This window comes from Vombatus ursinus, unplaced genomic scaffold (assembly GCF_900497805.2).
Source record: "Vombatus ursinus unplaced genomic scaffold, bare-nosed wombat genome assembly UNPS02014959.1, whole genome shotgun sequence".
Classification (NCBI taxonomy): domain Eukaryota; kingdom Metazoa; phylum Chordata; class Mammalia; order Diprotodontia; family Vombatidae; genus Vombatus; species Vombatus ursinus.
In genome coordinates this window covers 7,475,953-7,495,479 of record NW_020954737.1, presented here as the reverse complement: position 1 = coordinate 7,495,479, position 19,527 = coordinate 7,475,953, and the positions used below count along the sequence as shown (strand labels likewise).

At 36.4% G+C, this 19,527-nt stretch overlaps 1 protein-coding gene across 5 annotated transcripts in view; it reads left to right on the top strand.

The window, feature by feature from the left end:
• The window catches only part of LRCH3 (leucine rich repeats and calponin homology domain containing 3), a 160,344-nt gene that overhangs the window by 82,796 nt on the left and 58,021 nt on the right, over positions 1-19,527 (top strand). For all 5 annotated transcript variants that reach the window (XM_027845198.1, XM_027845196.1, XM_027845197.1 and 2 more), the window contains exons 4-7: positions 148-253; positions 1,532-1,668; positions 3,323-3,432; positions 19,107-19,200. In XM_027845198.1, the coding sequence (XP_027700999.1) occupies positions 148-253; positions 1,532-1,668; positions 3,323-3,432; positions 19,107-19,200 (447 nt within the window). The remainder of the gene's footprint in view (positions 1-147; positions 254-1,531; positions 1,669-3,322; positions 3,433-19,106; positions 19,201-19,527) is intronic.

Here is a 19,527-nt window from a genome sequence, read left to right as displayed (position 1 = left end):
ACGGTCTTGATCATGGCAACAAGAATTTTTAGGGATATTAAGGATTTTAGAAGTCATTTATGCTAATACATTCATTTTTAATATAGTTTGATGTAAATAAATTGCTAATACTAGAACATTTCTTTACTTTTTATCCTTTCGGCATAGGATGTGAGCTGTAATGAAATTCAGACACTACCTCCCCAAGTTGGCAATCTGGAGTCTTTGCGAGACCTTAACATCAGAAGAAATCACTTAGTGCGTTTACCTGAAGGTGAGAAGAAAAAGGTTTTGTAGTTTTGACTTTTTTGGACGCATATTTATAGCATGTAACACGTTATAAAAATGGTCTCTCTTTAGCCTGTTTTGGTTAATTTTTTATTTGGTAGTTTCTTCTACTGCATCATCTTTGTTTTGGTTTGTCAAAGTTGATGCTCCCTCTCCATTGGCATGAAGAACTACTGAGAAGATTCTAGGAGTTAGAGACTAGTAAAACTCACCTCTGGTAGGAGGTTGGTGGAATTTAATAAGAGCGTGATCCCTGAGCATTGAAGTTATATAAATGCTTCAGGGAAACAAATACTATTTTTGGTAAAGAAAGTTTATGACAGAGTAATACACAAAAATTCTTTGAGAAGATACATATTCCATTTCACTACATATTTATTTGAATGTGTGCTACATGATGTGCCTAGTGCTAGGCATTATAGGTGGAATACAGAGAAGCGTGTGGCAAAGATCTATTTATTTATTCTCAAGTTGCAAAAGTAATGAGGGTGAAATCCCTCTTTGTCATGATAGATGAAAAGAAATTAGGATTTCCAGAGTAAATTCTTCATTCTGGAACGTACAAAAGCTAATTGGGTATTTAACTGAAGTTTATTTAAAAAATGTTAAATATAGATAGAATGAAAATTGAACTAGACCCATGAAAGAAACTTGGGATGGTTGAGGTACATCTCTAATCCTTAGAGATTGATGTCATAGATTGATCTAGACCCTTATGCTGTATAAAACTTGATTCTTTTGTCAGTGATCTTACCTGTTGAGTAATTTCATTGGTTCAGAGTATAAATGGACATTTGGGCTTCCTAACTCAAAATTCTAGAAAACTCCCAACATGTCCAATACACACAACCCAACTAGACTACCCCAAATTTATATATCTTTTCTGTTTTCTCTCTGTCTTCATCCTGCTTCCTCTGGGATTTTAGTCTGACTAATCCATTACCTCAGGAGCAAGAAATATTGAGAGCCCTCAGTAGTGCTGACCTAGTGGTGCCCTTGTTTCTTGCTCAACAGAAACTGTGATCCCTCCCTTGCAGTCTTCTCCTGCAGTGCTTAGTCTTCAAAAAGTAGTAGCTTATTGTATAAAGCAGTTTTGATCGTGCGTAATGATTGACTTAAAGTCTTTTTTAAGTGCCAATTCTAGGTTGGGTAAAAAATGTGTATAGTGTTGTAAGAATGTATATTCATGGTCATGTGATTTTTAGTTCTTTGGGATTTTAGGTTGAATTGACTGAACATTTCCATTTTCCCCCCATGCATGCAGAGCTCGCCGATTTGCCTTTAATACGGTTAGACTTCTCCTGCAATAAGATTACATCCATCCCTGTTTGTTACCGGAACCTCAGGCACCTACAGATGATCACCCTAGATAACAACCCCCTCCAGTCTCCTCCTGCACAGGTGAACCATTGTAACTGTTGGAGTAGAGGATAGAATTTGAAATTTAGGTTATTTCCACTTAAGTTTCTTTTTTAAATGAAGCCTTTAAGAAAAGTTATGTTATTGTTTAAAAGCTTTGAATAGCTGAGGTGGAAGGTGGGGAAGATCTCTTGATTTCACTCTTCTTTCCCCTTACCTTCCCCTCTCTTTTCCTCTTCCCCTTCTCCCAACTTCCTTTTTTTCTTCCATCTTTCCTTTCCTTTTTTACAATTGAAATTCCTTCCTTGCAAATATAGTCAAACATATTATGAAGGAAGAGAAAATTATGCTCTTCAGTTTTCTTTATTAAATGTCCATTTAGTCTATCTAGCTATTTTTGTAACTATGTTTCTAAAAACATCAGCTTATCATTTAGCATTTGTTCAACAATAATGACTGAATATAATTTATTCAATAATTTTCAAATAAAATACAATTCTAATGTAATCTTGCATTTGTTAGCAGAGTTCCATCAGCTTTCATAGTATTTGCTATAATATAGTTAATAGAATTCCAGAATTGAAATTACATCTGGTGTTTACTATCTGTTCTTGCACAATTCTGGTTATTTGTTAATTGGTCTGGCAGCTATAAATCTGTGTGAAATATATAGATGGGTGTAATAGTCCCAAAGAATTTAAATTTTCACTTCTGGAAGCATGTGGCTCTTGATATTGGTATAGTGTACTCTATTCTATGTCCCCTAGTTATTTTTCTTCCTCTTGTTAAGATTGAAGATGGCAAGGAGCTCTCTTAATATGAGAGAAATTGGATATATCCTTGGAGATGGAGTGGTAGGGAAGAGAGAAGACACCAAGCATTTATTAAGTGCCTACTACATGCTAGACACTGAGCTAAAGCACTTTACAAATATCTCATTTGATCCTTAGAACAACCCTGGGAGATAGGTGTTATTATTTTCCTCATTTTAGATTTGGGGAAAGTGAGACAGATTGTGATTTGTCTACTGTCCGATAGCTCATGTCTGAGGCTAGATTTAAACTCAGACCTTCTTGACTCCAGGCCCAATACTCTATCCACCTTGCCACTTGTGCTTTTGTAGTAAAAAATCTGCAAGCATTACCTGGGAAGAAATGTTTAATACACTGAGTATAGAAAACAAGTTAGTGCAAGAATAGACACTTAAAAATCATTTTCTTTGTAAAAATGTCTGGTCCACATAAGTCTATGTAGCACCATGGACTTTCTAAGGCAAAAAAAATACCCACCTTAAACAATTAGACACTATTCGGTTAGCTGAATACCATTTTGAAATTAGAGATTCTAATACCACTAATGATGGACAGGTATTTTAATCACTGTCTCATTTTCTACACTTATAAATCAAAGGTGATAGAATTGCTTACTTGTTAAAACATACTGGATATTACAGTAACATGTTGTATGAGAGAACACACACACACACACACATACATACATACACATATATACTAATTTTCCATTAAATATGGTCTCATTTTTAACAATAATATTCTCTTTTTTTATTTTTCTTCTAACTTAAGTATATAGAAATGCCACTTTTTTTACAACTTGATTTATAAAAAGGCATGACTATAATATAGTAGTCCTTTGGATAGGTACATGACCATGTTATTTGTTCTTTCTTTTTCTCTAGATATGTATAAAAGGCAAAATCCATATATTTAAATACTTGAACATACAAGCATGTAAGATTGCTCCAGACCTGCCAGATTATGATAGGAGGCCTATGGGATTTGGCTCCTGGTAAGTGTTTTTTCTTTTATTTATTGTGACCTACCACTTCTCACTACAGAGTAACAAAAATGAGATCAAACTATATATGGCTTGAAACACTTTGCCTTTGCCTCTTTAAGTTACTAAATTAAACACAACTCTTTAGATTGTCTAAATTGGATAAAAATCTAGTAGCAGGAAAATTAAAACAAAAGACAGACTGAATAGTTTAGTAAACTGCAGATGATAACCTGTCTCCACTCTCTCCTTACAAGAAGGCATTTAAGTTCAGTTGGATGTGGATTGTTCTGAGAAGTGAACAAAAGCAGCTACAAAGTAATAGAAAGAGAACTTGTCATTTATCCGGAGGTCACTGATCCAGCAGCCTCAGGTGGCTGGAATAATTCAGTAGAACAGTAAGGAAGCCATAATTGCTCCTGAGAAGACACTTGTACTAAATTTGCAAGAGGGATCTTTATTCCTTTACTCAGAGCCTGGTTGCTCTATGTTTAATTACAGTTCTGATAATTTAAGTATACCAACAGCATCAAATTTTTTGAAAAGGAAATTATTAGAGGAAGCTACACTGACAAAAACAAGAAGTAGCAGCTGACCACTAGGGAGAAAACAAAAGAACTATGACTATCAAATACAAAGTTTTATCCTTTTCTCCTTTCATCTTAATTCTTTACCATTTTTTTGCCTCTGTTCTTCATTATATACATGCTCAGATTTCCCCTAGATCATAGCCTCTTGAAAAAAGAAAACATACTTATCTTCCTTAAAGTTACAAAACATATCCAGACATATATTTAACAAGGAAATCTTCTCTTAACATCTAATAATGGTACCTACCTCTCAGGATTGTTGTGAGATGACCTAAATAGAGACTTCCAGCAAAGATGACTGCCTAAATGGATAAAGGCATCCAAGTCCCCACATACCTACTATATCAAAATCCTAAAAAGTATACTCAATCAAATAATAATCAAGAAATCCAATGAGAAACTAGAATAAGTGCCTTTTTCTACCTTAGAACTGAATTTTAAAATTAGTCAGAAGCCCATAAGCACTGACAAAGGCAAAATGCACCAGCAAAGCCAGTGCAGACAAATAAGGCAGAAGCTTCCCCTCATGACCAAAGTGGAAAGCTCTTCTAGAAAGCCTCATGGTGATCAGAAACCCAGTCTGGACTCTGGAAGTGACAAGAAGTAGCAGTGTCAAATCTAGGAGTGGTAGCACTCAGACTGAGACGCCCAGGTCCAGGGCCTTCAAGTCCCATCAGCAAGATTTCACAGAGGTCTCTAAAGATCCAAAGTACTGAACCTCAAAGATCCAGTGGGGCAGTACATAGGTGACCCAGGTCAGGAACAAGCCAGACCAGCAGATCCTGCCCAGAAGCCCAGCAAAAGGTGAGGAAAAGGACTTGGCCTGTGCATGAAGTCCCAATTCAGAAACTAAAGCAGGAAAGATAAGTAAACCAAAAAAAAAAACTCTCCATTATGAAGAATTACTTTAGATCTAGAGATACCCAAATATCTATCTTAAAAGAAGAGAGTAACTTAATAACTTCATAAGAACTGCAAACAGAAATTCAAAGGAAAAAAACAAATTATCCACGAAGATTTCATGAATACTTAGAAGAAACAAAGCAAGAAAAATGAACTAAAAGCTCTGGAGAAAATATTTGGAAGGAGAATAAGTACCTTAGAAGAGAAAATTGTAAAGCTTACCCATGTAATTTAATTCCTGGTCATTAGAATGAAACAAACAGAAATGACTGACTCTATCAGCTAGCAATAATCAAAACATTAGGAGAGGCAGATCCAAGATGGCAGGGTGATAGGAAGCAATGTAGCAAGCTCTTCTTCATGAATTTCTTCTAATAGATCTAGAAAATGCACCAGACCAAATCCTTTTAGGAAATCCAGAAAAAGTCACAGTGACTCCTTTGTCCAGTCTAGCTTGACATAGGGAGGAAGAAGTCTGTAGACTCTGGAAATGGGGTAGGGCCAGGAGCACTGTACATGGTTTTGCTGCGCTCAAGAGCAGCAGGAGATCTCAAACACATTTCAGTGTACACCCAGACCCACACTGAGGCACTGCACTGTGGACACTTTCTAACTGGCACCTTTGTCACAGAGAAAGGAGGAAGGTCAGAAGCTGTTAGCAGCATCAGTGGGGCTCATACCTCAAGTATGACACTTAGACACTTCCAGTGTCTAGCCTAGTCTGCAAAGGAATAACTAGAGTGGGAATCCCAAACCAAAAAGGAGCCATAATCCTGCCCCTCTGAGCTGACAGAGCTTTCCACTTGATTGACAGGGGTGGAGTACAACAGCTGTTTGCTCTTGCTCAGAACTAGAGTCAGGTCAGGAATTTGCAAAGCTTAGACCCGGGGGACGACAATCAAACTTTGCCCTTGATCAGACCACTTTGGGACCACTGAAAACTCGCTGGTCCCCAGTCTGCCCCTGAGATCCTGGAATAACACCATACTCAGTACTTCAAGAAAGCAGCAATAGGACCAGCTCAAACCTTCACACCGGAAGTGCTGCAGAGCCTAACCTTGACATCAAAGCCAAAGTCAAGAAGTAATTGAGAAGAATGGACAAATAAAAAAGAACACCCCTTCCATGCCCAGTAGTGAATTGTTACAGTGTCAGGGACGCTAAAGACACAAATGCAGAAGAGAATGACTCCAAAATGTCTATAAGCATTGTCTCAGAGAAAAACACAGCTTGAGCAAAAATTCAACTAGAATTCTTAGAAGAAGTGAAGCATGAATTTTTAAAAAAAAAAAAAAAAGTTTAGAAATGCATTCATAAATGGAATGAGAGCGCTCAAGGAAAGATTGGAAAATAAATGAGAGCTATGGAAGAACAAATTGGAAAGGCAATTTTCAGCTTGACACAAGAGATATAAAACATTGCCTAAGCTGCAAACTGCCTAAAAATTAGGGTGGACCAAATCACGGCTGATGATTGCACGAGTCAACAAGAAATATTAAAACAAAGTACAAAGGCTGAACAAAATAGAAGAAAATGTAAAGTTTCTCATAGCAAAAACAACTGACATGGAAAACAGATCACGGAGGGAAAAAATTTTTTTGGAGGCCGTCAGGGTTAAGTGACTTGCCCAGGGCTACACAACTAGTAAATGTCTGAGGCTGAAAGAAGGAAAAATTTAAGAATCATTGGACTGTCTGAACTCCATAACCCCCTCTCCCCAAAAAAGAGCCTAGATATCCTTTTTCAAGAAATCTTAAAAGAAAATTGCCCAGATCTCATAGAACCAGAGGGCAAAGTAGATATAGAAAGAATCAACTAGTCACTTCCTGAAAGAAACCCTAAAATGAAAATTCTCGGGAACATCATAGCCAGTATCTTGGGTTACCAGGTCAAAGAAAAACTACTTCGAGCAGGCACCAGAACAAAAGAATTCAAGTGCCAAAGAGCCACAGTCAGGTGGCCCATCCCAGAACTTTACCAAAAAAGTCAGCCAGAAGCCCATGGGCAATATAGTAAAGAGGACTGACCACAAAGCTGGCACAGAAAATTAAGCCAGAAGCTTCCCAGGCTCTATTCCTGAATGCTTCAAGTTTAGAGGACTCTTCCAAGAAAGTCTCAGAACTTTTCTACAGGGGAAAACAAAATGTAATAGAGGACTTCAAGCATTTCTGATGAAAAGACAAGCTGAATTGGAACTTTGAAATGCAAATGAAGAGAGTTAAATAAGAATGAGAGGACTTGCTGTTGGATTTCTTCTCTTCTGAGAATTGTAAGAGAGGGAACTGAGAAGGAGGGAAGTAGAGGAGGTGGAAGAAGTATACTAATGTACAAAGGAGGAAGCAGATGGTTGAACTTGTTATTTCTCATAATTGGAATGTATGAGAAGAGTATTATACGTACACAGAGAAATAATAATTATAGTAGCTAGCCTTTACATAGCACCTACTACGTGCCAGGTACCATGCTAATATTATCTCATTTGATCCTCCCAACAACCCTGTGATGTAGGTGCTGTTATTATCCCCATTTTGTAGATGGGGAAACTGAGGCAGACAGAGGTTAAGTGACTTGTCCAGGGTCACACAGCTAGTAAGTATTTAATGCTAGAGTTGAACTCAGATCCTCCAGGCTCAACTGACACCAGATGAACCTCATTCTGAATGGAACAAAGGACGGTTGAACATGCGCTCACACACGAGTTGGGGCATTCAAGAGGCAAATAATGCCAAGAGTGGAATAATTATAAGCAAAACAAACTTCCTGATCCTGAAGCAGAAATTAAAAGGAAAAAAGAAAAACTACAAAGAGCTGGAAATTAAGGAGGTACTCATCAGTTGGAAAATGGCTTAACAAATTGTGGTATATGAATATAATGAAATATTTTTTGAAACACAAAAAATCATGAAAACTATGATTTCAGATAATACTGAGCAGTATGAACACAAAGTGAAATGATCAGAACCAAGCAAAGAATCTATAGGTGAATAACACCTTTTAAAGAGAAACAGCTTTGTAAAACTTAAGGACTTTGATCAGGGCAATGAACAACCATTTCTGCATTGCACACTACCCACCTCCTTCTGGTTAGATGATGGACCTAAAATATAAATGGAGACCCACAGTTCAAGCATGACTCTGTGTGTTTGTTTTACTTGACTTTGCTTATTTGTTGCAAGGTGATGTTTTCACCCAATCTTTTTGACTGGGGAAAGGAGATTAAGATGAGGGAAAGTTAGTAATGTTGATGTGAAAAAAGAGGGCTGCTAAAACATTTTTAAAAAATGGACAGAACAGAAGGAAGGTCAAAAAGAAACACATATAATCAGGACAGTTTTGAAAGTAACATATTGAATTTATTCTGTACTAAAAAAACCGAGCAGGAGGGGATTGAAATTCATTTTTTCATATACAATTACACAATCTTTTTTCCTTTTCTTTGTTTTAGTATTTTACTCTGTGCATGGAAATGCCCTTTTGGGATGTTTAAGTTCAGAACTCAAAAATAAAAGAAGAGATAACTTACATGAAGCACTTTGCAAACCTTTAAATGCTATGTAAATGTTGTTGAGTCATTTCAGTCATGTCCAACTGTTTGTGACCCTGTTTGGGGTTTTCATGGCAAAGATACTGGAGTGGTTTGCCATTTCCTTCTCCAGCTCATTTAACAGATGAGGGACTGAGGCACGCCGGGTTAAGTGACTTCCCCAGGCTCACACAGCTAGGAAGTGTCTGAAGCCAAATTTGAACTCTAAAAGATGAGTCTTCCTGACTCCAGGCCCAGCACTTTATATGCTTCACCACCTCGTTGCCCCAGTATATTAGATAGGCATTGTTTAGGTGCTGGCTGGAGATGCAAATACAAAAATGCAAGTGTTTACCCTCAAGTTACTTATGTCCTACTGAGGGAAATAGCTTTTACACACATATGTATATGCAAAATATGTAGATTCAAAGTAATTTCAGGGGGAGGAGAAGAAAACTAACAACTGGTGGGATCAGACGGTGCCTTCTTTAGGAAGTGGCACCTGAGCTTTGAAGGAAGTGAGGTATTTTTGGAAGCAGTCATGGGGAGCATTCCTGGCATGGAAGACATCCTATGCAAAGGCACAAAGGTGGGAAGTAGAATGATATGTATGTGGAACAAGAAGTAAGCCAGTAAAAACAAAGTCATTTTATTTACTGGAATGTAGGATGCATGGGGTGGGAGAGTAATATTGTGATCACTTAAGAAAGACAGGTAGGAACCAAATTATGAAGTGCTTTAAAGAATTTTTTATTTTATTTTTACCTTTATTTATTTATTTTAGGCAATTGGGGTTAAGTGACTTGCCCAGGGTCACACAGCTAGTTAGTGACAAGTGTTTGGTCTGAGGCTGGATTTGAACTCAGGTCCTCCGGACTTCAGGGCCGGTGCTCTATCCACTGCGCCACCTAGCTGCCCCTTTACTTTCTATTTTTAAAAAAATTATTTTGTCTTGGAACAGTGGTGAACAATCAGGTGACATACTAAGTATTGCACTTTAGGAATTCCAGTTTAGCTACAATGTGGGAGATGAGTTGGAGAAAATAGAAACATGAGGAAGCTTTTGCAGTAGGCCAGGCAAAAGCCATTGAGGTATGGTTTGAGTCGAGAGAAAGGAATGGATGCAAGAGATGTTGTGGAAGTAGAATCAACAAGATTTGTCCACCTGACTAGTGTTTCTTACTCTTTCATTCTTTTTCTGTCTTACTAGCATCTTTTCTTCCTCCCACCTTCTTAGTATAGTCATTCTCTGTCCTTCATATCTCATGTCCTCCTTCTTTCTCTATATAGCCTCTCCCATGATTATCTCATTTGCACCCTCAGCCCCAATTATGATCTCTGTACAATTACCAGATCTTTTCTCCAACTGACCTGTCCTCTAAGCTTCCGATTTGAATCTGCAATTTTCAACTGAACACCTCCACTTAAATCAGTCAATCAAGAAACATTTATTAAGCACCTACTATATGTCTGGCCCTGTGCTAAGTACTGGAGATACAAAAAGAAGCGTAAGATAGTACATGCCCTCAAGGGGCTTGCATTCTAAAGGGGTAAACAATATGCCCACAAATATAGTTACAAATAAGCTATGTACAGGATAAATAAGAAATAATTAATAGAGGGAAGGCACTAAAATTAAGAGGAGTTGGAAGAGGCTTCCTGTAGAAGGTAGGATTTTAGTTGGGTGAAGGAAGCCAGGTGGAGTTGAGGAGGAAGCATTCCAGGCTTGGAAGACAGCCAAAGAATATTCCCAGAGCTAAGAGATGGAGTGTCTTGTTCTTGGAAGAGGCAAGAGGCCAGGGTTATTGTAACAAAGAGTTCAAGGCAGGGAATAAGGAATAAGACTGGAAATATGGAAGGGCATAGGTTATAAAAGTCTTTGAATACCAAACAGAGCATTTGTATTTGATTCTAGGAAAAATAGGGAGCCAGTGGAGATTAATGAGTGAGGGAGTGACATGATGAGAGCTGTGCCTTAGGAAAATCACTTTTGTGACTGAATAGAAGATAAATTAGAGTGGGGAGAGACTTGAGGCAGGCAGACCCACCAATAGGCTGTTGCAGTAGTCCAAGAGTGAGGTGATGAAGGCCTTTGGCAGAGTGGAGGCAATGTCAGATGGGGGAATATTCAAGAGATGTTGCAATGGTGAAATTGGCAGGCCTTGGCAACAGATTGGATTTGAGAGGATGAGAGAGAGTAAGAAATCAAAGATAATTCCTAGATTGTGATCCTGAGAGACTGGGAGGATTGTGTTGCCCTCTATAACAATAGAAAAGATAGAAAGGGGAAAAGCTAACGATTTCTGTTTCGGACATGTTGAGTTTTGGATGTTTGCTGGATATCATTTCAAAATGTCTGAAATACAATTGGAGATGCAAGATTGGAAATCATCAGAGAGGTCGGGGCAGGATAAATAGATTTGAGAATCATCAGTATAGAGATGGGATCAGTATAGAGATCCTTGGGAGCTGATGAAGGAGGGAGAAGAAAAGAGGGCCCGAAAGAGAACCCTCAGAGATATCTGTGGTGGAGGATGTGATATGAAGATCCAGCAAAGGAGACCTAGAAGGAATGGTCAGATAGGTAGGAAGAGAACTAGGAGAGAGTGGTATCCTTAAACCTAGAAGGAGAGGGTGATCAGCCAGTGTCAAAGGCTGCAGAGATCTCAAGGAGAATGAGGATTGCGAAAAGGCCATTGGATTTGATAACTAAGAAATCGTAGGTAACTTTGGAGTGGGCATTTGGGGTGGAATGATGAAGCTGGATGCCATATTGTAAGGAGTTAAGAGAGTGAGAGGAGAAAAAATGGAGGCACCTATTGTAGATTGCTTTTTCTAGGAGTTTAGCTATTAAGAACAGCAAAGATAGAGGATGATAGTAAGTACTGGAAGAATCAAGTGAGGGTTTTTTCAGGGTGAGAAAGATGTGAACATAGGCATGGACAATAGAGAAAGAATCAGTAGACAGAAATTGAAAATAAGTGATTAAAAAAATTAAGTATTAGTGGGGATGATAGAGGGGAACAGTCTGCAAGAGAAGATGGGATTAAATGGAATTGCATGATCAGTTGGAAAAGTTAGCCTTCATAAAGAATAAGGCCACCTCATCATGTGATAGAGAGGTAAAGGATGAGATAATGGCAGAAGACGTCTGGGTAATAGGAGATGAGGAAGAGGGAGCTCAGGGAATAACTTCAGTTCTTTATGTAAAATATCAGGCAGGGTTCCCAATTGAGTAAGTAGGGGAGAAGGAGCCATAAGAGGTTTGAAGAGGGATGAAAAGGTTTGGAAGAGTCACTGTGGAGAGTAGGGTAGTGAGGTATAGTAGGACTGCCTAGGAGCAGTGAGGCCCATTTGAAGTTATGCAACATTAATGAGTATGCCCTATTAACATACAGATTTAAATGACCTATTGTCACCTCAAGCTCAATAGTGTTTAAACAGATTCTTCATTTTTTCTCTAAAATTTGTTCTTTTTCATGACTTCCATATTTTTGTTCATTGTACCAGGTCTTAATCATACTTACAACCTCAGTTTAACTTCTTCCTCTATCTACCTCTTCCCCTCCAAATCATCCAAGATTTCTTAATGTTGCAAGGGATAATTTTGTTCAACAATCAGCATTAAATGATGCATAAAATACAGTAGCAGATTCCTGCCGAAACTGTTCGTCACTGTCATGGAGGATGCTCAAATAAAGAAAAGGTTTCCTTATAGAGTGTGAAATTCTATAGCGTCTTTTATTTGTGAATGAAATTGTATTGATTGTATCAAATCCCCTAATATTTTACGATCTTTTTGATTAGATCTGCAACCATTGGGGAAGGTATCTACCTAACAGTCCACAAAATAAAGCCAAATGAATGATTGTGATATATATTTGGCTGGATAGTCTGTGGAATTAGTCCATGGGAATATATATTTTGGACAGACACAATAAATTTACCAAAACTGAATAGAAGAAAGAAGATGGGGTGGATTGTTTTTGAGAAATGATAGAGCTCTTTAAACAATCCTAGTGTTTTCCCTGTGATTCTCAATCACCATCAAGCAAATTCTGTGACTCCACAAATAATTAAATAATTAAATTTGAAAATCACCCACAGGGTGGCTTCTTGAGCAAATTATTAAGCAAGAACAGTGGAGCATAAGTAAAAATAGAATCTGCATTTATCCCTTTGGGTTATATACCTAATTGACTAAATTTTCATGTTATTTTTATGTATTGTGTCATACAGTTTCACTTTCATATGAAAACATGAATACATTTTCCATTTAGACTTGTAAGTTAAGGATTTGTTTATCCAACTTGTAAATATTACGAAATTGCATTTAGTTTGCTTTCTTTTTAAACAAGTATAAAGTTTCTTTTTTTTCTGAAATACCAAGCGTCTTATAAATATACCTGTATTTTTGTTCCCTCCCACCCCACACCCCCTCTCCATTCATTTTTAACATTCAGTGATAAGGACCTATCATATGTCTTCCCTGGGGTGTCAAATGCAGCTTCACGACTGTGTCTCTATCACCTGCCATCTTTAGAGTGTCAAATAATTGTCATTGTTGATACAATTGCATCACCAGCTGACTGATTAGTCATTATTAATTTGTCTAGTCACAGTCTCAAATTAAAGGAAAATGAGTTTTTTAAAGTGTAAAGTTTTAAAGTAAAATGGGCTTTTCCTCTTTTCATGCATTTGACAAATGTAAGCTCTGTGGGCTTGTTTTCAAAGATCCTAGTAAATAAATTCTTAGTTATTTTTTAAAACTATTATATACTTAAAGTAATGCAGCTAATTAAAATTTTATGTTATTTACATTTAAATAATTAATTTCAACACATACACTGCCATAACTTTTAGCACCTGCCTCTAAGTGTCCATCAGGATTCTTTATTTATCCCCTTATTCTCCTTCATTTTCCTCACATACATATATGTCTACTTAATGTGTACTGTTTTTCTGGTTCCGTTTTTTTCCCCTGCTTCGCAATATTTCATAGTGGTCTTTCCAAATTACTTTACGTTTCTTATGCTTGTCAGTCTTAATTGCATATACCACAGTATATATAAATATTTCACTATTGCTGGATGTTTAGGTTGCTTCTAGTTTTTTTGCATTTACAAATATGCTGGCATGAAAATTTTGAAGAAGTAACTATTTTTAAGCTTTGCTATCTCTCAGGGGTTTTCTTAGTGATGTTTTTATTAGCACTTAGCACTAATATTATCTTGATTGCATATACAGAATATAAAAGGTCCTACTTTCAAGGTTTTTAGAAAAATTATTTTAGAAATAGACTGGTACATTAACAAAGAAATGACGGGAAGATTTTTGTTACTTTTTTTGGTGGAAAAGCAGGAAGAGGATTTTTTTTGTCACTAATTTATTTTAAAATGTAAACAATCACAAGTGATAACATTGGTCACACGTTACTTATCTTTTTTTATTACCTCAGCAAAATTTAAGGAGTAATTTTATTTTTTTTATATTACTCAGGAATGTTATTACATCCTCATGAAAATGACACAGTTGACTAAATCCAAACTGCTTGCTGTACAGAAGAGAGTTAACATAAAATTCATTCTTCTCTCTCTAGTCCTCCACCCAAAAAAAAAATATTGTTTATTACGAAGACAGCACTGCTTAGTGGCCAGAAGACTGGTCTCAAAGCCAGTAAGAACTAGGTTCAAGTACCACCTCTGACACATACATATTGGCTTTGTGACACTGTCAAGTCACTTAACCAGTTGTGCTCAGAGCAGCTCTCTAAAGACTATAAGTTATAGTGAAGGTGCTGACCTTCATTAGCAGAGGAAGTTTCCTTATCTGGAAGTTCCCTAAACCAATGAAATTCCAGGTCTTATCCCTGTTGAGAGATTTTAGTGTTCAACTCAAACAGATTTACTAAATAATTATATCAACTTGTGAAGAAATAAATCTTATACTGTAAATTTGTATTTGGGTCTCTACTGTAGATGAGAAAGTAGATGTTTACAATTTGAAAATATCTGATAATGTTAATATAAACATTTTACTAATTCCAAATACATAATAAATCAGTAAGCATTTATTAAGCATCCACTGTGAACCAAGAACTATGTTAGGCTCTGCTGAAACAATGACATAAAAGTTTTTGCACTCATTCCATTGGGGGGAGATATGTACATAATTGGATATAAAATATATATAAAATAACTAATAATAGTTAATAATAGCTAACATTTATATAATGCTTATTACGTGCCAGGCACTGTGCTAAGTGCTTTAATATGATTTGATTAAATTTGATCTTCATAACAACCCTGAAAGGTAGATGCTATTATTATCCAGATTTTACTGATGAGATTAAGTGACTTACCCAGGGGTCATACAACTAAGCATCTGAGGCCATAATTGAACTCAGGTCTTCCTGATTCCGTGCTTCACAGTGTATTCACTGTGCCACCTAGCTTGCTTGTGTGTGTGTGTGTGTGTGTGTGTGTGTGTGTGTGTGTGTGTGTGTAAATATAATAAATAAATATAAGTACTTCTGGCAAGATAGCTACCTCAGTGGAAGAAGACAGCCCAGCTTTCACACACCTACAACAAAAACCTAAAAATAGCACTAGACTAAATATTAAGTGATCTTGTGAGAAACTATATTGTGACATCATCTACCCCAGAATTTAAAATTTTAAAAAAGTCAGCCAGAAGCCCATAAGCAGTAGTAAAGGGTGCACACTAGAAAAGGCAGTGCCAGTATGGGCAGATAAGACATAAATTTCCTCATATGACTTGAGACTTAGCTGCTACATAGGAGTAGGGAGCTCCCACAAAAAAAAAGGCACCAAAGATGGTTGCAAATAGTGGTGTACTGGAGTTGATTCATACCAAGAGCTCATTGTTAAATTTTCAGTGTGAGCATTTACACCTTGGAAATCAACAAATACTACAAATCAGGGCTTAAGTGATTTGTGATGGTTGATTGTCTAGACATAAGTAATGGAGAAAATGTTAATAGTGCAGATTGAACTAAAAAGTGTGTCATGCATACTTTTTTTTTTTTGAGAGCCAATTGTTAAACATTTACCAGCTCACTCCTGATAGTAAATTCACAGCATGGGCTTTGGAAGTGACTATGAGCTACAGCAACCAGCCCAGGCATGGCAGTGCTCTTGACCATGATCTGCAGAGGCAGGGGTTCTGAAGTCCCTAGATGTTTATCCTGATGCTAGAGAACCCTGCATACTCACCCTGGGAAGAGGAGGTCAGCAAGTAATCCAGGTGACCCTGAAAACCAGACTGACTGCCCCACTCCACCTGAAAAAATACATAATGAGATGGAGCCTGGCCCAAATACAAAGCCTCGATTCAGAAACTGAGGCTGAAGATATAAGAAGAAAACATAGGCTACTATAAAAAATTATAGTGGATCCAGAGATTCCCAAAAATCCAACCTAGAAGAAAAGAGTAATTATACAACAACTTTATACACAGACTCAAAGGGGAAAAAATGGATTTTCCACGTGAACTACATGAATACCTAAAAGAAATGAAGCAAGAGATTTTAAAAATGAAATAAAAGCCTTGGAGGAAAGAATTGGATAGGGAATAAATAGCTCAGAAGATAAAGTAGTAGCAACAAAGTAAAATGAATTCCCAGCAAACTAGCATAAACCAATCAAATCATTGAGTCATGAGGCAACAAGAAATATTAGAATAAAATCAAAATATTGAAAAAAGAAAAAAAAATGTAATGTATCTGCTACCAAAAACAACCTACCTGGAAAATAGATCAAGGAGAAATAATTTAGGAATTATTGGACTCCTTCAAAACCATAATTTAAAAAAAAATTTGAACACCATGTTTCAAGAAAGATAATTAAAAACTGCCTGTTTCTGTTAAAACCATAGGGCAAAGTAAAAATAGAAAAATATCACCAATCATCTCCTAAAGAGAATATCAAAAGGAAAAAATTCTAGGAATGTCATAGCTATAATCTAGAGCTTCTATCTAGGCCAAAGAAAAAAATACTCCAAGCAGCCAGAAAGAAAGGGTTCAAATACCACGTTCAAGATCATGTAAGACCTGGCCATTTCTACTATAAATGACAAAAGATCTTGAAATATAATGTTTCAGAAGTCAAAAGATACAGGCTTACAGTCAAGAAAAATTTATCTTGCAAATCTGAGTGTAATCCTAGAGTGAAAAAAGATTATTTTTAATGGAATAGAGGACCTTCAAGAATTCCTTGTGAAAAGACCGGAGTTGAACAGGAACTCTGAAATGAAAACACAAGAGTCAAGCAAAACCTAGAAAGGTAAATTTATTTGTGCAATTGGAGAGGGCTATATAATAATAAAGTGCCAACATTCTAATGGGGAAGGAGAAACAAGTGTCCCTTCAGAGCCTTAGGAAGTTAAATAAGAAAAACAGATCCTAGAAATGGATTAAATCTGTTCAGAGGGTTTTAAGAGGAGAAAGAGAAAGGAGGATAAAAGGAAAACACCTATACAGAAAAAAGGACAGTCTGTGGTAAAGGGAGATTAATACCAGAGAGGAAATAGTTTGAAGCTAAACAACCCTACTAGTCCTGAAAGAGGAATTGAAAGGAAAAGAAGTAGAAACTGAATGCCCATCACTTGGTAAATGGCTTAAGTCAAACTGTGGTATGTGAATGTAACGAAGTATTATTGTGCCATAAGTGCTGAAAGAGACAATTTTGGAGACTCTTGGGAAGAAAATTTGTATGAACTGATAATGCAGAGTAAAGTAGAACTAGGTGAATAATATATATAATAATAACATTGTAAAGAAAAGTAATGTGGAAGGACTTTAGCAGAGTTTAATGACCAGTCATATAGAAATCTCCATAATACTTGTATGATGAAGCATATTAATCACTTTCTTAAAGACAGATGATAGAGTCATGGTGCAGAAAGAAAAATATATTTTCACACATTGTCACTGTGTGGATTTTTTTTTATTCTCAATGCTTATTTGTTACAAGAATTTCTACCCCCCAACCCAGCCATTTTAATTGGAGTGGCACAGGATTTGTTGGGGAATGATGCCAGAAAGAAAACAACAACAACAAAAAAGCCATTGGACCATTTTTTTATATTCACAGAAGAGAATGGAAGTAAAGAGAAGCAGAATAGCTTTGAACAAAGCATGTTGCAACAAAAAAAATCAAAGCTGCCTATAGTCACATAAAAAAATGCTCTAAGTCACTATTGATTAGAAAAATGCAAATTGAAACAACTCTCAGATATCACTTCATGCCTATCAGATTGACTAACATGACAGAAAAGGAAAATGACAAATATTGGAGGGAATGTAGGACATTAATGCATTGTTGGTGGAACTGTGAAACTGAGCCAACCATTCTGGAGAGCAATTTGGAATTATGCCCAAAGGGCTGTAAAACTGTGCATGCTCTTTGACCCAGCAATACCATTACTAGGTCTGTATCCCAGAGATTAAAAAAAGAAAAGAACCTATTTGTACAGAAATATTTATAGCAGCTCTTTTTGTGGTGGCAAAGAACTAGAAATTGAGGGATGTCCATCAATTGGGGAATGGCTGAATAAGTTGTAGTATATGAATGTAATGGAATACTATTGTGCTATAACAAATGATGGACAAGATGCTTTCAGAAAAACCTGGAAAGATTTACATGAACTGATCCAGGTGAAGTGTGCAGAACCAGGAGAACATTGTACACTTTAACAGCAATATTGTAGTCAACCATTGAATGATTTAGCTATTCTCAGTAATACAATGATCCAAGACAGTTCTGAAGGACATATGATGGAAAATGCTATCCACCTCCAGGGCAGGAACTGATAGAGTCTAAATGCAGATCAAAGCATACTATTTTTCACTTTATTTTTTTTAATAGGTGTTTTTTGAGGCGGGGGGCAATCTGTGTTTTCTTTCACAACATAACTAATACGGAAATGTTTTTGCATGATTGCACATGTATAACTTATATCAAATTGCTTTCTGTCTCAGGGAGGGGAAAAGGAAGAAAGAGAGAGAATTTGGAACTTAATTTTTTTAAATGAATGTTTAATGTAATTGGAAAAAAAATATTCAAAAAGTTGAACATGTTACATTTATTATATACTTCTAAAAAAGCCAATGGCATGGAATGGAGATTTGTATTTTCATTTGAAGTCCTCTTTTTATGTTCCACTTTGTACATAAAAATGCTAATTTTTGTTACTACAAGAATTTTTTTAAATAAAAGAAATAACAATGTAAATTTATGAGAGAGAAGGCGCATATAGCTGGAGGCATCAGAAAAGGCCTCATGTAGAAAATGACACTTGAGCAAAGTTTTGAAGAAAAATTGAGATTCTGAGAATCAGGTCAAAATGAATGCTTATTCAATTGTACATTTATTCTGTACAAGCCACTGTATTCAGTGAATACTACTATTTGTTGATGCTATCATTTCATTTTAAAAAGAAGTGCTGGGACAGCTATGGCTCAGTGGATATAGCTCTGGCCTTGGACTCAGGAGGACCTGAGTTCAAATCTGGCCTCAGACACTTGACATGTACTAGCTGTGTGACCCTGCGTAAGTCACTTAACCCCAATTGCCTAACTAAAAAAAAAAAAGTGCCACTTTTGCCTTTGCTTTAACAATATAAATTAATTGAAATTTGTTTCTTTTCAGCCCTGAAGAATTGTACTCAAGTCGTCCATATGGAGCCCTTGATTCTGGTTTTAATAGTGTGGACAGTGGTGATAAGAGGTGGTCAGGGAATGAAGTAAGTAATTTTTAAATATTCAGAGATAGGAGAATAAGGACAAAAAAATGGAATGTTTTCTAATTAATAGAACTAAAAAATTTTTTCACCATGCACCATGAAGTACTTATACATAGGTGTTATAAACACACAGATACATATACAGATGAACAAAATACATAATGATCTGAATATAGACCACACTTCCCCAAACCTCCAGTCATGCTTATGTAAAACAAAAGTATGTTCTATAATTGACTTATAAAAGAATGACAGTTAAAATGATAAAGAAAAAAAGAACAATCATAATAAAAATAAATCAAGCATCAAATATCTTTTTAATATGAG